We start from the raw sequence: 14,733 nt of genomic DNA on the forward strand, positions 1-14,733 counted from the left end.
TATTTTTCTAAATTCTCGTCCCTGGCACCGAAAGCCGCGTCTTTTCGCTCTGGAGACTAAGTCCCAACGTTTATTTTGGCAGTTCCGCCCGGCTCAGGAAGCCACAAAAATCGCTTTAGAATATCGAAATTTCTTTTAGAATGTAGCTGGGTATGTCTAATATCATATTCGAGGAGAGCATTTTGATATTTATAAAAATTATGTTTCTGTATTTTGCTAAATTCTCGTCCCTGGCACCGAAAGCCCCGTCTTTTCGCTCTGGAGACTAAGTCCCAACGTTTATTTTGGCAGTTCCGCCCGGCTCAGGAAGCCACAAAAATCGCTTTAGAATATCGAAATTTCTTTTAGAATGTAGCTGGGTATGTCTAATATCATATTCGAGGAGAGCATTTTGATATTTATAAAAATTATGTTTCTGTATTTTGCTAAATTCTCGTCCCTGGCACCGAAAGCCCCGTCTTTTCGCTCTGGAGACTAAGTCCCAACGTTTATTTTGGCAGTTCCGCCCGGCTCAGGAAGCCACAAAAATCGCTTTAGAATATCGAAATTTCTTTTAGAATGTAGCTGGGTATGTCTAATATCATATTCGAGGAGAGCATTTTGATATTTATAAAAATTATGTTTCTGTATTTTTCTAAATTCTCGTCCCTGGCACCGAAAGCCGCGTCTTTTCGCTCTGGAGACTAAGTCCCAACGTTTATTTTGGCAGTTCCGCCCGGCTCACGAAGCCACAAAAATCGCTTTAGAATATCGAAATTTCTTTTAGAATGTAGCTGGGTATGTCTAATATCATATTCGAGGAGAGCATTTTGATATTTATAAAAATTATGTTTCTGTATTTTTCTAAATTCTCGTCCCTGGCACCGAAAGCCGCGTCTTTTCGCTCTGGAGACTAAGTCCCAACGTTTATTTTGGCAGTTCCGCCCGGCTCAGGAAGCCACAAAAATCGCTTTAGAATATCGAAATTTCTTTTAGAATGTAGCTGGGTATGTCTAATATCATATTCGAGGAGAGCATTTTGATATTTATAAAAATTATGTTTCTGTATTTTGCTAAATTCTCGTCCCTGGCACCGAAAGCCCCGTCTTTTCGCTCTGGAGACTAAGTCCCAACGTTTATTTTGGCAGTTCCGCCCGGCTCAGGAAGCCACAAAAATCGCTTTAGAATATCGAAATTTCTTTTAGAATGTAGCTGGGTATGTCTAATATCATATTCGAGGAGAGCATTTTGATATTTATAAAAATTATGTTTCTGTATTTTTCTAAATTCTCGTCCCTGGCACCGAAAGCCGCGTCTTTTCGCTCTGGAGACTAAGTCCCAACGTTTATTTTGGCAGTTCCGCCCGGCTCAGGAAGCCACAAAAATCGCTTTAGAATATCGAAATTTCTTTTAGAATGTAGCTGGGTATGTCTAATATCATATTCGAGGAGAGCATTTTGATATTTATAAAAATTATGTTTCTGTATTTTTCTAAATTCTCGTCCCTGGCACTGAAAGCCGCGTCTTTTCGCTCTGGAGACTAAGTCCCAACGTTTATTTTGGCAGTTCCGCCAGGCTCAGGAAACCACAAAAATCGCTTTAGAATATCGAAATTTCTTTTAGAATGTAGCTGGGTATGTCTAATATCATATTCGAGGAGAGCATTTTGATATTTATAAAAATTATGTTTCTGTATTTTGCTAAATTCTCGTCCCTGGCACCGAAAGCCGCGTCTTTTCGCTCTGGAGACTAAGTCCCAACGTTTATTTTGGCAGTTCCGCCCGGCTCAGGAAGCCACAAAAATCGCTTTAGAATATCGAAATTTCTTTTAGAATGTAGCTGGGTATGTCTAATATCATATTCGAGGAGAGCATTTTGATATTTATAAAAATTATGTTTCTGTATTTTGCTAAATTCTCGTCCCTGGCACCGAAAGCCCCGTCTTTTCGCTCTGGAGACTAAGTCCCAACGTTTATTTTGGCAGTTCCGCCCGGCTCAGGAAGCCACAAAAATCGCTTTAGAATATCGAAATTTCTTTTAGAATGTAGCTGGGTATGTCTAATATCATATTCGAGGAGAGCATTTTGATATTTATAAAAATTATGTTTCTGTATTTTTCTAAATTCTCGTCCCTGGCACTGAAAGCCGCGTCTTTTCGCTCTGGAGACTAAGTCCCAACGTTTATTTTGGCAGTTCCGCCAGGCTCAGGAAACCACAAAAATCGCTTTAGAATATCGAAATTTCTTTTAGAATGTAGCTGGGTATGTCTAATATCATATTCGAGGAGAGCATTTTGATATTTATAAAAATTATGTTTCTGTATTTTGCTAAATTCTCGTCCCTGGCACCGAAAGCCGCGTCTTTTCGCTCTGGAGACTAACCGCCGTATTCTTAAACGCTACTCGACTCGAAACTCGACTCGAAACTCGACTTGAGGGTGGTTTTGCGATTCATAAACAAATCTCCACTCGAAACTCCACTCGACTCCAAAATCTCCACTCGAAACTCCAAAATTTACTCGAGATCTCGAGTCTGCGCCGGAGCTACCTTGAACGGCCACTCGAGTCACTCGAGTGCGTTCAGTGTCATGGCGGCCGACGCGAATCCCGGAGAAAAGCTCACCGGAGAAAAGCTCACCGGAGATAAGCTCACCGGAGATAAGCTCACCGGAGAAAAGCTCACCGCAAAACCGGCGGATGCGGAGAAAAGCTCACCGGCCATTGAGCGTATGTGGAGAAAATTTGCTCACCGATATTTTTTCTTCTTTTTATATGAAGGCTGTTGGATCGAGCGTAACATATCACAATTTATTATCATTAAAATTTGTCAGATTTGTAAAAAATAAAATGTCCTCTTTTGTAAGATTTGTTAAGCTTATTGGGTATATTGCTCCCAAATTAATAATTGCGGGAGAGTGTTTTTTGTGGCTTTCTATGCAACGAAAGCCTAACTAAAATCTTTATAAACTTAAAAACAGGAAAAAGTTATAAAAAAAAAACAAAGAAAAAACGTAATGATGACTGCCTAAAACCTAAAAATCAAAGGTGTAAATGCCGAAAATCCAAAAGTGCATGCGCAACAACACGGTGCCTGAAATTATCTTTGAAGCTTCTGTTAACATTTGAAAACAGGATAAAGCAGTCAATAGGATATCGAGGCTTCTTTTTTTCCACGGACATGCACACTTTCTAGCTGTTCGTGCTTCCACGGACATGCACGCTTTCTAGCCGTTCGTGCTGCATGGTGTTTCCACACGTTCCCTTTGTGTGATAGCGCCTTCTACGGTGAGCCACCCATGACCCTCAGAGCTGCGCACTGTCACCGTTGTTACTCGTGAGCTATATAAAAACTAGTCTTTTGTAAGGTAGGTAGCGAATTGGGCGAGTTGGTAAACGTTATACATGATGAAAACCGCTCAAACGACGACGGAGTGAAGACAACGAACACGACACGACGAAGCTGTTCTCGCAACTAAAGTTTTGTTGATGAAATTAACAGAAAGAAAACAGCGTAGCCGACACTGATGACATCAACAAACATCTACTTATCTATTAGGCACTACGCAATATTTGGACCTCAAGCGATTCACACACCGCTATTCATATTAGCTCACAAAAAACAAACCTCTTTATCTGACAGAGCTACCGACGGCGCACCCTCAGCTGTCAATAAATTGTTGCCTTTTTTACCGGTGTACGATGTTCTGATTTTATACTTGCGGCTTCAATAATTTACAGAATGGGTGATTACTAATTTCTGAGGAAATAGTAAATATGCCCAATGAACCTCAAAAATATTACAAAAACGAGGACATATTTTTAATGAAGTGACGAATGCGAATTGTGTTAAATTGCCAAGTTTGACGCAGAATCAAGCTAAGCTAAAAATATATCGGTGAGCTTTTCTCCGCATCTGCCGGTTTTTCGGTGAGCTTTTCTCTGGTGAGCTTATCTCCGGTGAGCTTTTCTCCGGTGAGCTTTTCTCCGGTGAGCTTTTCTCCGGTGAGCTTTTCTCCGCCGCCCGGCCGACGCATCGTTCGCCGACTTCGTCGACTTCGTGTTGAGAACGGACGAAGTTCTTCATGACGACCGAGACCCCGACCAGGACGTCGATGTGCCGAGACGACGTTGCCGGGACCGGCTCAATCCGCTGGAGCATTTCAACGATTGGGAGTTCCTGGTGCGCTATCGTTTTACAAAATCGACAGTCGTAAGCCTCCTGCAGTGCCTGCCGCTGGAAGCAAACGAGAGCAGTCGCGGCCTGCCACTGTCCCCGATGCTCCAGCTCCTCGTAGCGCTGAGATTTTATGGCGCCGGGACTTTTCAAGTAGTCACGGGCGACCTCGTGAACGTGTCGCAGCCGACGGTGTGCCGCGTAATCGAGCGCGTCTCCCGGGTCCTCGCCGAGACTCTCTTCCCCCGCCTTGTGGATTTCCCGGAGGGCGACTGCGACGAGGTCATGCGGGATTTCTACAACATCGGGAAGTTCCCCAGTGTGACTGGGTGCATCGACTGCACCCACGTCAAAATAAAGGGACCTGGCGGTCCCAATGGGGAAGTCTTCAGGAACAGGAAGGGGTTCTTCTCCCTCAACGTGCAGGTAAGTTCACTTCTGTCTGTGCTGTTAGCGGCAGCGAAGTAAGTTGAAAACAACGGCACGCCAAGACCCGGTGTGGCACGTGAAAGCTCGGCGATATTGTGACTGATATAGACTAGAACTTGTAGAGAGATCTGCACTCTGCGACAGTGCAGAGTGGTGGTGGGCCAGCTAGAGAGGGTTCAAAACCAAGAATTATGTATTGTGTTTGGAAACATACATTTAATTGGGTGCCGAGGTGGCTTTTGTTATTTTATAGCAAACGGTCATGTTTTATAGCATTTTCCCCTTGAATTATACTTTTCGAACAAAATATTAAGGAGATTTTATCCCGTGCTCAAATTCTCTTCTATTATACTGCGTGAAAAACCTAGGAATTAAGCCACATTGAAGCTTACGTCACATAAAACTGCGAGAACTCAAATGCTAGTTAATTTCCAAAGCTTGCAGATGCACTTTGTCAAAAATATACTAATCATAGTAGAAATATCAGCTTGAGCACTTGTGTTCATATCATGGCAACCTGCTCATCCCTGTACTGCTCCTTCCTATCCACAGGCCATCACAGGACCCCAGCTGCAGTTTTTTTACCTTGTTGCTAGATGGCCAGGCTCCGTGCATGACAGCAGGATATTCGATAACAGTCGTGCAAGGGTCCTGTACGAGAATCGGCGCATCCCTGGCCTGCTGCTCGGAGATGCAGGCTATGCCTGCATGTCATTTCTTCTGACGCCCCTGACCAGCCCAGGTGTAGCCAACAGCCCAAAGGGCAGGTATGTACTAATTTGTTGGAAGAAATAATGGCATGAAATTCAGAACAGCTAACAAGAAGTGATGTTGTAGCCACAGTGTTCCTATTGGTTACTATTAGTTCTGCAAATCTTTGTCACAGCTAGATTCATGACCTTTAAGCCTTTGTATGGCAAAAAAAGCTGGCATTATTCACTTCCTGTGGACAAATTTTTGTTTCAAAAGTATGTCGCATACAACATTTTAGTTCTATTTTTATTTTCCTCGAGAACATTTGTTGTTCTTCCTTGTCACAGTTAGTCGGTGTCAATTGTTGCTTTTTGTCACTAGAATTGGACTACGGCCAAGAACTTGAATTAAGACGGTAATGTAGAAAACACCAGCCAAAACCACTGTATGCAGAACAGTAGCCTCTGGTAAGCAATAGAAAATGCCGAAAATGCAGCTAGCATGGATGGGCCGCACTGTACAGGTTACTGAACCATACTGATGGTTGCAGCAGTGGCGATTTTTACACCTGAAGACCTTTATCTTGCAACGTTGCTTCCATTACCAATGCTGCACCATATAGGTACCAAGCAGCTCACCTAAAAACAAGGAACTCGGTCGAACGGGCATTTAAAGTGTTCAAGCGACGCTTCCCATGCCTGGACATGCGGCTACAGTACAAGGCGGAACGGTCAGCCCTCATCATCACCGCCTGTGCTGCACTGCACAACCTGGCCCTGCTGCGAAAAGAGCCATGCCCACCTGCTCTACCCTCTCCACCAGTACCCCGACGCCGGAGGCGGCTGCGTCCTCATGTACTGCCATCACCTCCAGACCCTGTCGACACAATCAACGGCTCGCTGAAACGTACACAGATCATCGCACTGTGTTTCCAATAGGGATATTTAACCAGTAGCACATGTTTATAGTCAATGACAGGTCAAGGATAGTGTACAAGCTGGAGAGGAGGAAGCAGACAGAAGCTTGAGGTGGAGAGGAGAAACCTTCTCTCCACTTAAAGCTTCCATCCTACTTCTCATCTCCAGCTTGTACTCTGTTCTTGACCCGTCACTGACTCGTGCAAATACTCGGACACAACTTCAGTAGTAAGTGCTCGAATAAATTGATTTTCAAATCCAATTCCGCGTATTTGGTCAATCTAACATATTCTGGGAAAGACTTGTGGCCAGCACAGAGCTAACGAAAGACCTACCCTTCCCTTCAATTGTAGTGTGCTGTTTCATTCAACTTCCGAATATGCAAAACACATTAGGTTCTATCGTTTCACTACAATGTAGCGCACATAAAATAAATAAGTAAATCCTCGGAATGCTTTTAAACTGAAAGAACCCAAATTTAATTGTGATTTCCACACCCTTATAGCTTGCAGCGCAGGGCTGCCAGCTGCTCCACCTTTATCTCTCTCTCCAGCTGGAGCAGCTGGAACTCTGCCCGTCCGCGTCGTCGCTGCTCAAAAAGCTTGTTGCGGAGTATGCGCATTTGCATTAAATGTTGCGCCTCCTTCCGCCGATCTTCCCTCTCGAGGACGTCTACACGGGCCTCCTTTTCGGGAGCCATGATCCGCTCCAGTGCTGCGATGCGGTTTCCAGTTCTTCTGGATGCCCCGCTTGGCAGCTCAGCACGGGGGCAGGTGATGCTCCTTGCCGGCGGAGTCACACAAGCAGCTCCAACGCTGCTGTCTTGGAGAGGTGAGGCGGACGGATCAGGAGCATCTGGGCGTGCAAAACACATTGGCACTGTGAGTGCTAGGGGAAGAGGCCCAACAGCCACATGGGCCTTTCGTAGAAATGTTCAAAGCTAGGCGTTGGCAAATTAGTCAAACCTCGTTATATCGAACAGTGCAAGGACCGTGAAATAGTTCGATATAATCAAAATTCGATATACAAAGTCACACACAAAAAGAGTGACAAAGTACAGCGCGATTTAATCAGTGAAAGGCTAACGGCAAAAAATTACTATACTTCGTTTCAGCTTCCGTTCGAGCGCAGCCAAAGGCTGACGGACGCTTCGCAACTTCGAGAAGAGCATTTTTACGCATCGCAAAGTAGTCCGCAAAAGTAATTTCTTTTAAACAACTGTTTTGTGCGTAAACGTTGCACAATATTCCAGATGTGTACTGCTGAGAATGATTTGCAACTAAAGGAATTAAATATCTGAAGTTTAAGTTCTTATTAATATATGTAGATACATGTGGTTTGGTGAAAAAACGTCCGCTGGCAACACGGCTGCAGCGCTCAGTTTTGATTTTGTTCCTGTAATTGCCGAATAATGTGCTTCGCTGCTTGTTTGTTGCTTTCCTCACCGAGTCTCTTCAAAATGTCCTTTCGCAAAGGCATGTCTGGGCGTCGGGCGCGAGAGGTCGTGATGAATGTCTACTTTTCAATTCTGCAGGAGACTCCGGCCGCGTCGTACCGCAAATGCTTTGTAAACAAGAAAAGCGTCCAGGCCACTACAATTCCCTGATACACAGCGAAATCAGGGCACCCCTTTACCTGCCGATCACATTGTACGCCAAGAAGCTGGTAGAAAGGACTGTGGCTCGAGCCCTGGTATATCCAGACAATACAAGGAAACATCAACGGCCGGGTCGTCGGGCATCTTGCAATGTCTACTTACATCTCGAAACTATGTCGAAATGCCAAACAGGTGGAAAGCTCGGACACAGACGCCAGCGGCCAGCATACGTACTGACATCCCCTGCGACTAAATTTCAGAACGTGAAAGGTCACTTTTTAAACCTGTAGCAGACGATTTCGTTGATACACCCGTAGCAGACGAAATACTCGGTGAGCGCGGGCGGCGCGGACGGCCAGCGGCGCAGCGGAGCGATACCAAGTGCAGGCGAGATCACGTGACCAATTGCCGGCGTGTTGATTGGCTCCGGCCACACGTAGCTTTGGCTGCGTTCGGACGGAAGTTGAAACGAAGTATAGTATTCACGTGAAGCGTTAAGGTGAACTATTTATTCTGACGAAAAAAACTGCCGCAGCGTAGATTGCTGCATGGAGCTGACCGCATGCCTTATTACGGCCGGCTCCACTGTCTCCAAGCAGTCCACCAGCGCCAGATCACTACCGTCGATTGCACTGCAGTAGCGGCGTAAAAGTGAGACCGTCTTCCCGACAATGTTGTAACGGGCTTTGAAGCGTTGCAGCCACCCGCTACTTGCGGCGACGTTTTGTGCTTGGTGGATGAATGCGAAGTCCTTTGCTTTCTGTTGAAGCATCGGCCTGACGCCTGAATGTTCCGAGCCCTTGCGTCCATAAACCACTTGTGAAGTGATCTCTCCACCTTTTCGAAGGCCGGTGTCCGAACACGGCGTGCGCTGGAGTGCTTGCTTTGTTCAGCCTTTGGTTTGATGTCACTTTTCGTCTTCAGCAGCGTGCTCAAAGTGCTTCGCAGTATGTTGTACGCTTCGGCAATGCTGGACTTCTTTTCTCCTTTTTCAACGCGGCGGATGATTACAAGCTTTGTCGCGAACGTCAGCGACGTACGTTTCTTTACGATTGTTGCCATCGCCACATGCGGTTGACGCAACGTCGGAGGAGCAAACCCGGAGCCACGAAACTGCACATGCCCGAATGTCGCCGAATCTGGATGGCGTTCCCGGCACCACAGGCATAAAGCTTTATGCGGGCATGCGCTTGAATAAAAGTCGCAAACGCCTGCTGCGCCACCGCTATCCTCCGATGTGTTGCGGGAAAGCCCGTGTTCCAAAACTTACTCGATCTAACTCTAGGGTAAAGGTGGTTGTCGAAAACCTACCCGCGTCCAGCGTTTCTCTATTTTTGATGTCGCGTGACATAATCCGCCAGGGTAACTCGTATCCATTCGAGTAAGTTTGGAACGCAGCCTCGGTGTGTCGCGCTCCTGTACGCTATGCGCCGTTTAGTTGCTGCACTCGGAGTAGGAGGAGTAAAAGAGCGCCGACTTAACGCGCCCACTGCCACAGATACGGTACGCCGCCAACGACGGTTTGGCGGGAAGGCGGATGGCTGCGACTGCTGCTGGCGGCAGCTGCCACGACTCACTCGCTGTCGCGGAAGCGCAACGAGAAGGCACGTGATCTGTACTGAGTCTTCCCAAAATTCTGTGCCGTCATGGCGCTGTACGCTTTGCAACAGGTCTATTAACCACTAGTTTTGGTTTCAATTCACAGTACTATCAGTACTATGTCACGACCCACTGCTCGCATTTTCAATTTTGGAACTTCGAAGATATGTACAATAGTGTAGACGTTGCCGAGCAATAAAAGAAAAAGGCTTCGGTGCCTTTTTTCTGTTCCAGATTTGCTGTTAAAATGATACAAGTCGCAAATACAAGTAGACATGTTACGGCTCACGGTACCCATCCCCGACATGTTGGTGCAAATTTGTCCCAATCCAAAAGCCCCCACTTACCTGGCATGTCGTTCCAGCAGGCGTGATTGTCATTGCCTTCAGTGCCTCGCACCATTGCTTCAAACATTGCAGCCGGAGGCAGCGACAGCACTGGCCGGTCTCTTGCCCTGTCGCTGTCGCAGAGATTTGTGACCACTGTCCCCATGTGGTCTGCCGCCGCTCCCACAAGAATGAGTGAGGGGCTCATCGGTCGGCTTGTTCGTGGCCCACCTCCTGTGACAGAAACCAAAGAATTTGAAGCTCAGATTGGAGAGAGTGAACAATGTATGGGACGAACAATTCAAAAAGCACACTGAATTTTCGAAACGCCTCCGTGCGAGATAAAAACAATTGTTAAGGGGACTAAAGCGAACCTAACGAAGAGAAAATCTAGCACAACCCAGTGGAGGCCCACCTGGAACCTTCTTATGGGCAATTGAATGCTGGGCACTTTGTTAGGCTTCCGGCAAGATGCGGGGACCTCATTTGTTTTCAGTGACGATTGTAAAAAAAAAAAAAAAATGTCAATATCGCCAAATGTTTTACAAAAAAATATGTCAAGAAAAAAGCAAAGAAGTAGACCCACTTTGGATCGAACCTGGATCGGCTGCATGCGTATGAAGCGAACTTTGCAACGCTACAGCTTTGAACAACTCGTTTTGAAAATTCGTTTTATACGAGACCCGGAAAGGAGCACGACGTCGTGCACATAGCATTGTTCTGGTCGAAAGGACTTCTCTCCGATGTTTACTTTTTACACATCGGGAACGGTTTACCAAATATGCAAATTGTCGACTTACCCGTGGCGTGGATGTCTCTCGTCTCGTCGGACTTGGTTTTTTTGTATCTGGATTTTTCGTTCTCCCAACGCTTCTTAAGTTGCTTAGCGCTTCGTGGGCGGACGTTTGGCTGGCTGTTATACTCGGTGCTGAGTTTCTCCCAAGCTTTAAGTTTAGCCTCCTTCGAGTAGTTATTTGTCTTCTTGTTTTCAAGAACTCGCGCATGTTTCGTTACGAGCGCTTGGAGGAGCGCCTTCTCCTCCGCAGTATAAATAAAACGAGCCCCTGCCCGCTCTTCGGTATCGGCCATTTCCGAGTCGTTGCCGTTGGGGTCCTCCATGATTTGTCGTGCGAGGCGGCGAGGCGGCGAGGCGACGAAGCAGGGCTGCACGGTAGACAAAGGGCGGCGAAAGCAAGAAAAAACGAGACAAAATCGACAAACCGTGAGATAGACGACTGTCGCCGAGAGAACGACAAGACGCAGCCGACGCAGCTAGCGAATGCGCTTGTTGCCAGACAAGGTAACGACTTTGTCCGTTTTGCCGCTCAAACACGTCTAAACTTTACGCTGCCTTAATAAAACTTCGTAGTTCACTAATTCGATGTTTGTATGGTACATGTTTTTAGATAACACAAACGAATATATTTACTTTTCACGTAAAAACGGTGTTTTAAATAAAACCTTTGGCTATAATCTCGCTCCCAGACGTCCTCAAGCTTGTTGGAGTGGAGAACGGAATCTCGAGTTCGAGTGAGTGCCGATTCGCGTCTGTGAATGCCAATGGCACTTCGAGTGGAGTCGCGCGTCCATACTCCACTCAAGTCGAGTCGAGTTTGGAGTCGAGTAGGGGAATGTTTATGAATACGGCGGTAAGTCCCAACGTTTATTTTGGCAGTTCCGCCCGGCTCAGGAAGCCACAAAAATCGCTTTAGAATATCGAATTTTCTTTTAGAATTTAGCTGGGTATGTCTAATATCATATTCGAGGAGAGCATTTTGATATTTATAATAATTATGTTTCTGTATTTTTCTAAATTCTCGTCCCTGGCACCGAAAGCCGCGTCTTTTCGCTCTGGAGACTAAGTCCCAACGTTTATTTTGGCAGTTCCGCCCGGCTCAGGAAGCCACAAAAATCGCTTTAGAATATCGAAATTTCTTTTAGAATGTAGCTGGGTATGTCTAATATCATATTCGAGGAGAGCATTTTGATATTTATAAAAATTATGTTTCTGTATTTTTCTAAATTCTCGTCCCTGGCACCGAAAGCCGCGTCTTTTCGCTCTGGAGACTAAGTCCCAACGTTTATTTTGGCAGTTCCACCCGGCTCAGGAAGCCACAAAAATCGCTTTAGAATATCGAAATTTCTTTTAGAATGTAGCTGGGTATGTCTAATATCATATTCGAGGAGAGCATTTTGATATTTATAATAATTATTTTTCTGTATTTTTCTAAATTCTCGTCCCTGGCACCGAAAGCCGCGTCTTTTCGCTCTGGAGACTAAGTCCCAACGTTTATTTTGGCAGTTCCGCCCGGCTCAGGAAGCCACAAAAATCGCTTTAGAATATCGAAATTTCTTTTAGAATGTAGCTGGGTATGTCTAATATCATATTCGAGGAGAGCATTTTGATATTTATAAAAATTATTTTTCTGTATTTTTCTAAATTCTCGTCCCTGGCACCGAAAGCCGCGTCTTTTCGCTCTGGAGACTAAGTCCCAACGTTTATTTTGGCAGTTCCGCCCGGCTCAGGAAGCCACAAAAATCGCTTTAGAATATCGAAATTTCTTTTAGAATGTAGCTGGGTATGTCTAATATCATATTCGAGGAGAGCATTTTGATATTTATAATAATTATTTTTCTGTATTTTTCTAAATTCTCGTCCCTGGCACCGAAAGCCGCGTCTTTTCGCTCTGGAGACTAAGTCCCAACGTTTATTTTGGCAGTTCCGCCCGGCTCAGGAAGCCACAAAAATCGCTTTAGAATATCGAATTTTCTTTTAGAATTTAGCTGGGTATGTCTAATATCATATTCGAGGAGAGCATTTTGATATTTATAATAATTATTTTTCTGTATTTTTCTAAATTCTCGTCCCTGGCACCGAAAGCCGCGTCTTTTCGCTCTGGAGACTAAGTCCCAACGTTTATTTTGGCAGTTCCGCCCGGCTCAGGAAGCCACAAAAATCGCTTTAGAATATCGAAATTTCTTTTAGAATGTAGCTGGGTATGTCTAATATCATATTCGAGGAGAGCATTTTGATATTTATAAAAATTATGTTTCTGTATTTTTCTAAATTCTCGTCCCTGGCACCGAAAGCCGCGTCTTTTCGCTCTGGAGACTAAGTCCCAACGTTTATTTTGGCAGTTCCGCCCGGCTCAGGAAGCCACAAAAATCGCTTTAGAATATCGAAATTTCTTTTAGAATGTAGCTGGGTATGTCTAATATCATATTCGAGGAGAGCATTTTGATATTTATAAAAATTATGTTTCTGTATTTTTCTAAATTCTCGTCCCTGGCACCGAAAGCCGCGTCTTTTCGCTCTGGAGACTAAGTCCCAACGTTTATTTTGGCAGTTCCGCCCGGCTCAGGAAGCCACAAAAATCGCTTTAGAATATCGAAATTTCTTTTAGAATGTAGCTGGGTATGTCTAATATCATATTCGAGGAGAGCATTTTGATATTTATAATAATTATTTTTCTGTATTTTTCTAAATTCTCGTCCCTGGCACCGAAAGCCGCGTCTTTTCGCTCTGGAGACTAAGTCCCAACGTTTATTTTGGCAGTTCCGCCCGGCTCAGGAAGCCACAAAAATCGCTTTAGAATATCGAAATTTCTTTTAGAATGTAGCTGGGTATGTCTAATATCATATTCGAGGAGAGCATTTTGATATTTATAAAAATTATTTTTCTGTATTTTTCTAAATTCTCGTCCCTGGCACCGAAAGCCGCGTCTTTTCGCTCTGGAGACTAAGTCCCAACGTTTATTTTGGCAGTTCCGCCCGGCTCAGGAAGCCACAAAAATCGCTTTACAATATCGAAATTTCTTTTAGAATGTAGCTGGGTATGTCTAATATCATATTCGAGGAGAGCATTTTGATATTTATAAAAATTATGTTTCCGTATTTTTCTAAGTTCTCGTCCCTGGCACCGAAAGCCGCGTCTTTTCGCTCTGGAGACTAAGTCCCAACGTTTATTTTGGCAGTTCCGCCCGGCTCAGGAAGCCACAAAAATCGCTTTAGAATATCGAAATTTCTTTTAGAATGTAGCTGGGTATGTCTAATATCATATTCGAGGAGAGCATTTTGATATTTATAAAAATTATGTTTCTGTATTTTTCTAAATTCTCGTCCCTGGCACCGAAAGCCGCGTCTTTTCGCTCTGGAGACAAAGTCCCAACGTTTATTTTGGCAGTTCCGCCCGGCTCAGGAAGCCACAAAAATCGCTTTAGAATATCGAATTTTCTTTTAGAATTTAGCTGGGTATGTCTAATATCATATTCGAGGAGAGCATTTTGATATTTATAATAATTATTTTTCTGTATTTTTCTAAATTCTCGTCCCTGGCACCGAAAGCCGCGTCTTTTCGCTCTGGAGACTAAGTCCCAACGTTTATTTTGGCAGTTCCGCCCGGCTCAGGAAGCCACAAAAATCGCTTTAGAATATCGAAATTTCTTTTAGAATGTAGCTGGGTATGTCTAATATCATATTCGAGGAGAGCATTTTGATATTTATAAAAATTATGTTTCTGTATTTTTCTAAATTCTCGTCCCTGGCACCGAAAGCCGCGTCTTTTCGCTCTGGAGACTAAGTCCCAACGTTTATTTTGGCAGTTCCGCCCGGCTCAGGAAGCCACAAAAATCGCTTTAGAATATCGAAATTTCTTTTAGAATGTAGCTGGGTATGTCTAATATCATATTCGAGGAGAGCATTTTGATATTTATAAAAATTATGTTTCTGTATTTTGCTAAATTCTCGTCCCTGGCACCGAAAGCCGCGTCTTTTCGCTCTGGAGACTAAGTCCCAACGTTTATTTTGGCAGTTCCGCCCGGCTCAGGAAGCCACAAAAATCGCTTTAGAATATCGAAATTTCTTTTAGAATGTAGCTGGGTATGTCTAATATCATATTCGAGGAGAGCATTTTGATATTTATAAAAATTATGTTTCTGTATTTTGCTAAATTCTCGTCCCTGGCACCGAAAGCCGCGTCTTTTCGCTCTGGAGACTAAGTCCCAACGTTTATTTTGGCAGT

At 44.6% G+C, this 14,733-nt stretch overlaps 2 protein-coding genes across 2 annotated transcripts in view; both read right to left on the minus strand.

The window, feature by feature from the left end:
• The window catches only part of LOC8039159 (glutamate receptor ionotropic, kainate 2), a 282,849-nt gene that overhangs the window by 222,250 nt on the left and 45,866 nt on the right, over positions 1-14,733 (minus strand). The window lies entirely within an intron of this gene.
• On the minus strand, positions 9,630-10,909 carry LOC115318752. Its single transcript, XM_042291929.1, has 2 exons — positions 10,514-10,909; positions 9,630-9,947 (listed from the first exon to the last, which is right to left on the minus strand). Exons 1-2 carry the CDS (start codon positions 10,830-10,832, stop codon positions 9,673-9,675), a joined length of 594 nt encoding a protein of 197 aa, XP_042147863.1. The 5' UTR covers positions 10,833-10,909; the 3' UTR covers positions 9,630-9,672.

The sequence above is a fragment of the Ixodes scapularis genome, unplaced genomic scaffold (assembly GCF_016920785.2).
Source record: "Ixodes scapularis isolate PalLabHiFi unplaced genomic scaffold, ASM1692078v2 PGA_scaffold2__306_contigs__length_199485367, whole genome shotgun sequence".
In the NCBI taxonomy this organism is placed as follows: Eukaryota; Metazoa; Arthropoda; class Arachnida; order Ixodida; family Ixodidae; genus Ixodes; species Ixodes scapularis.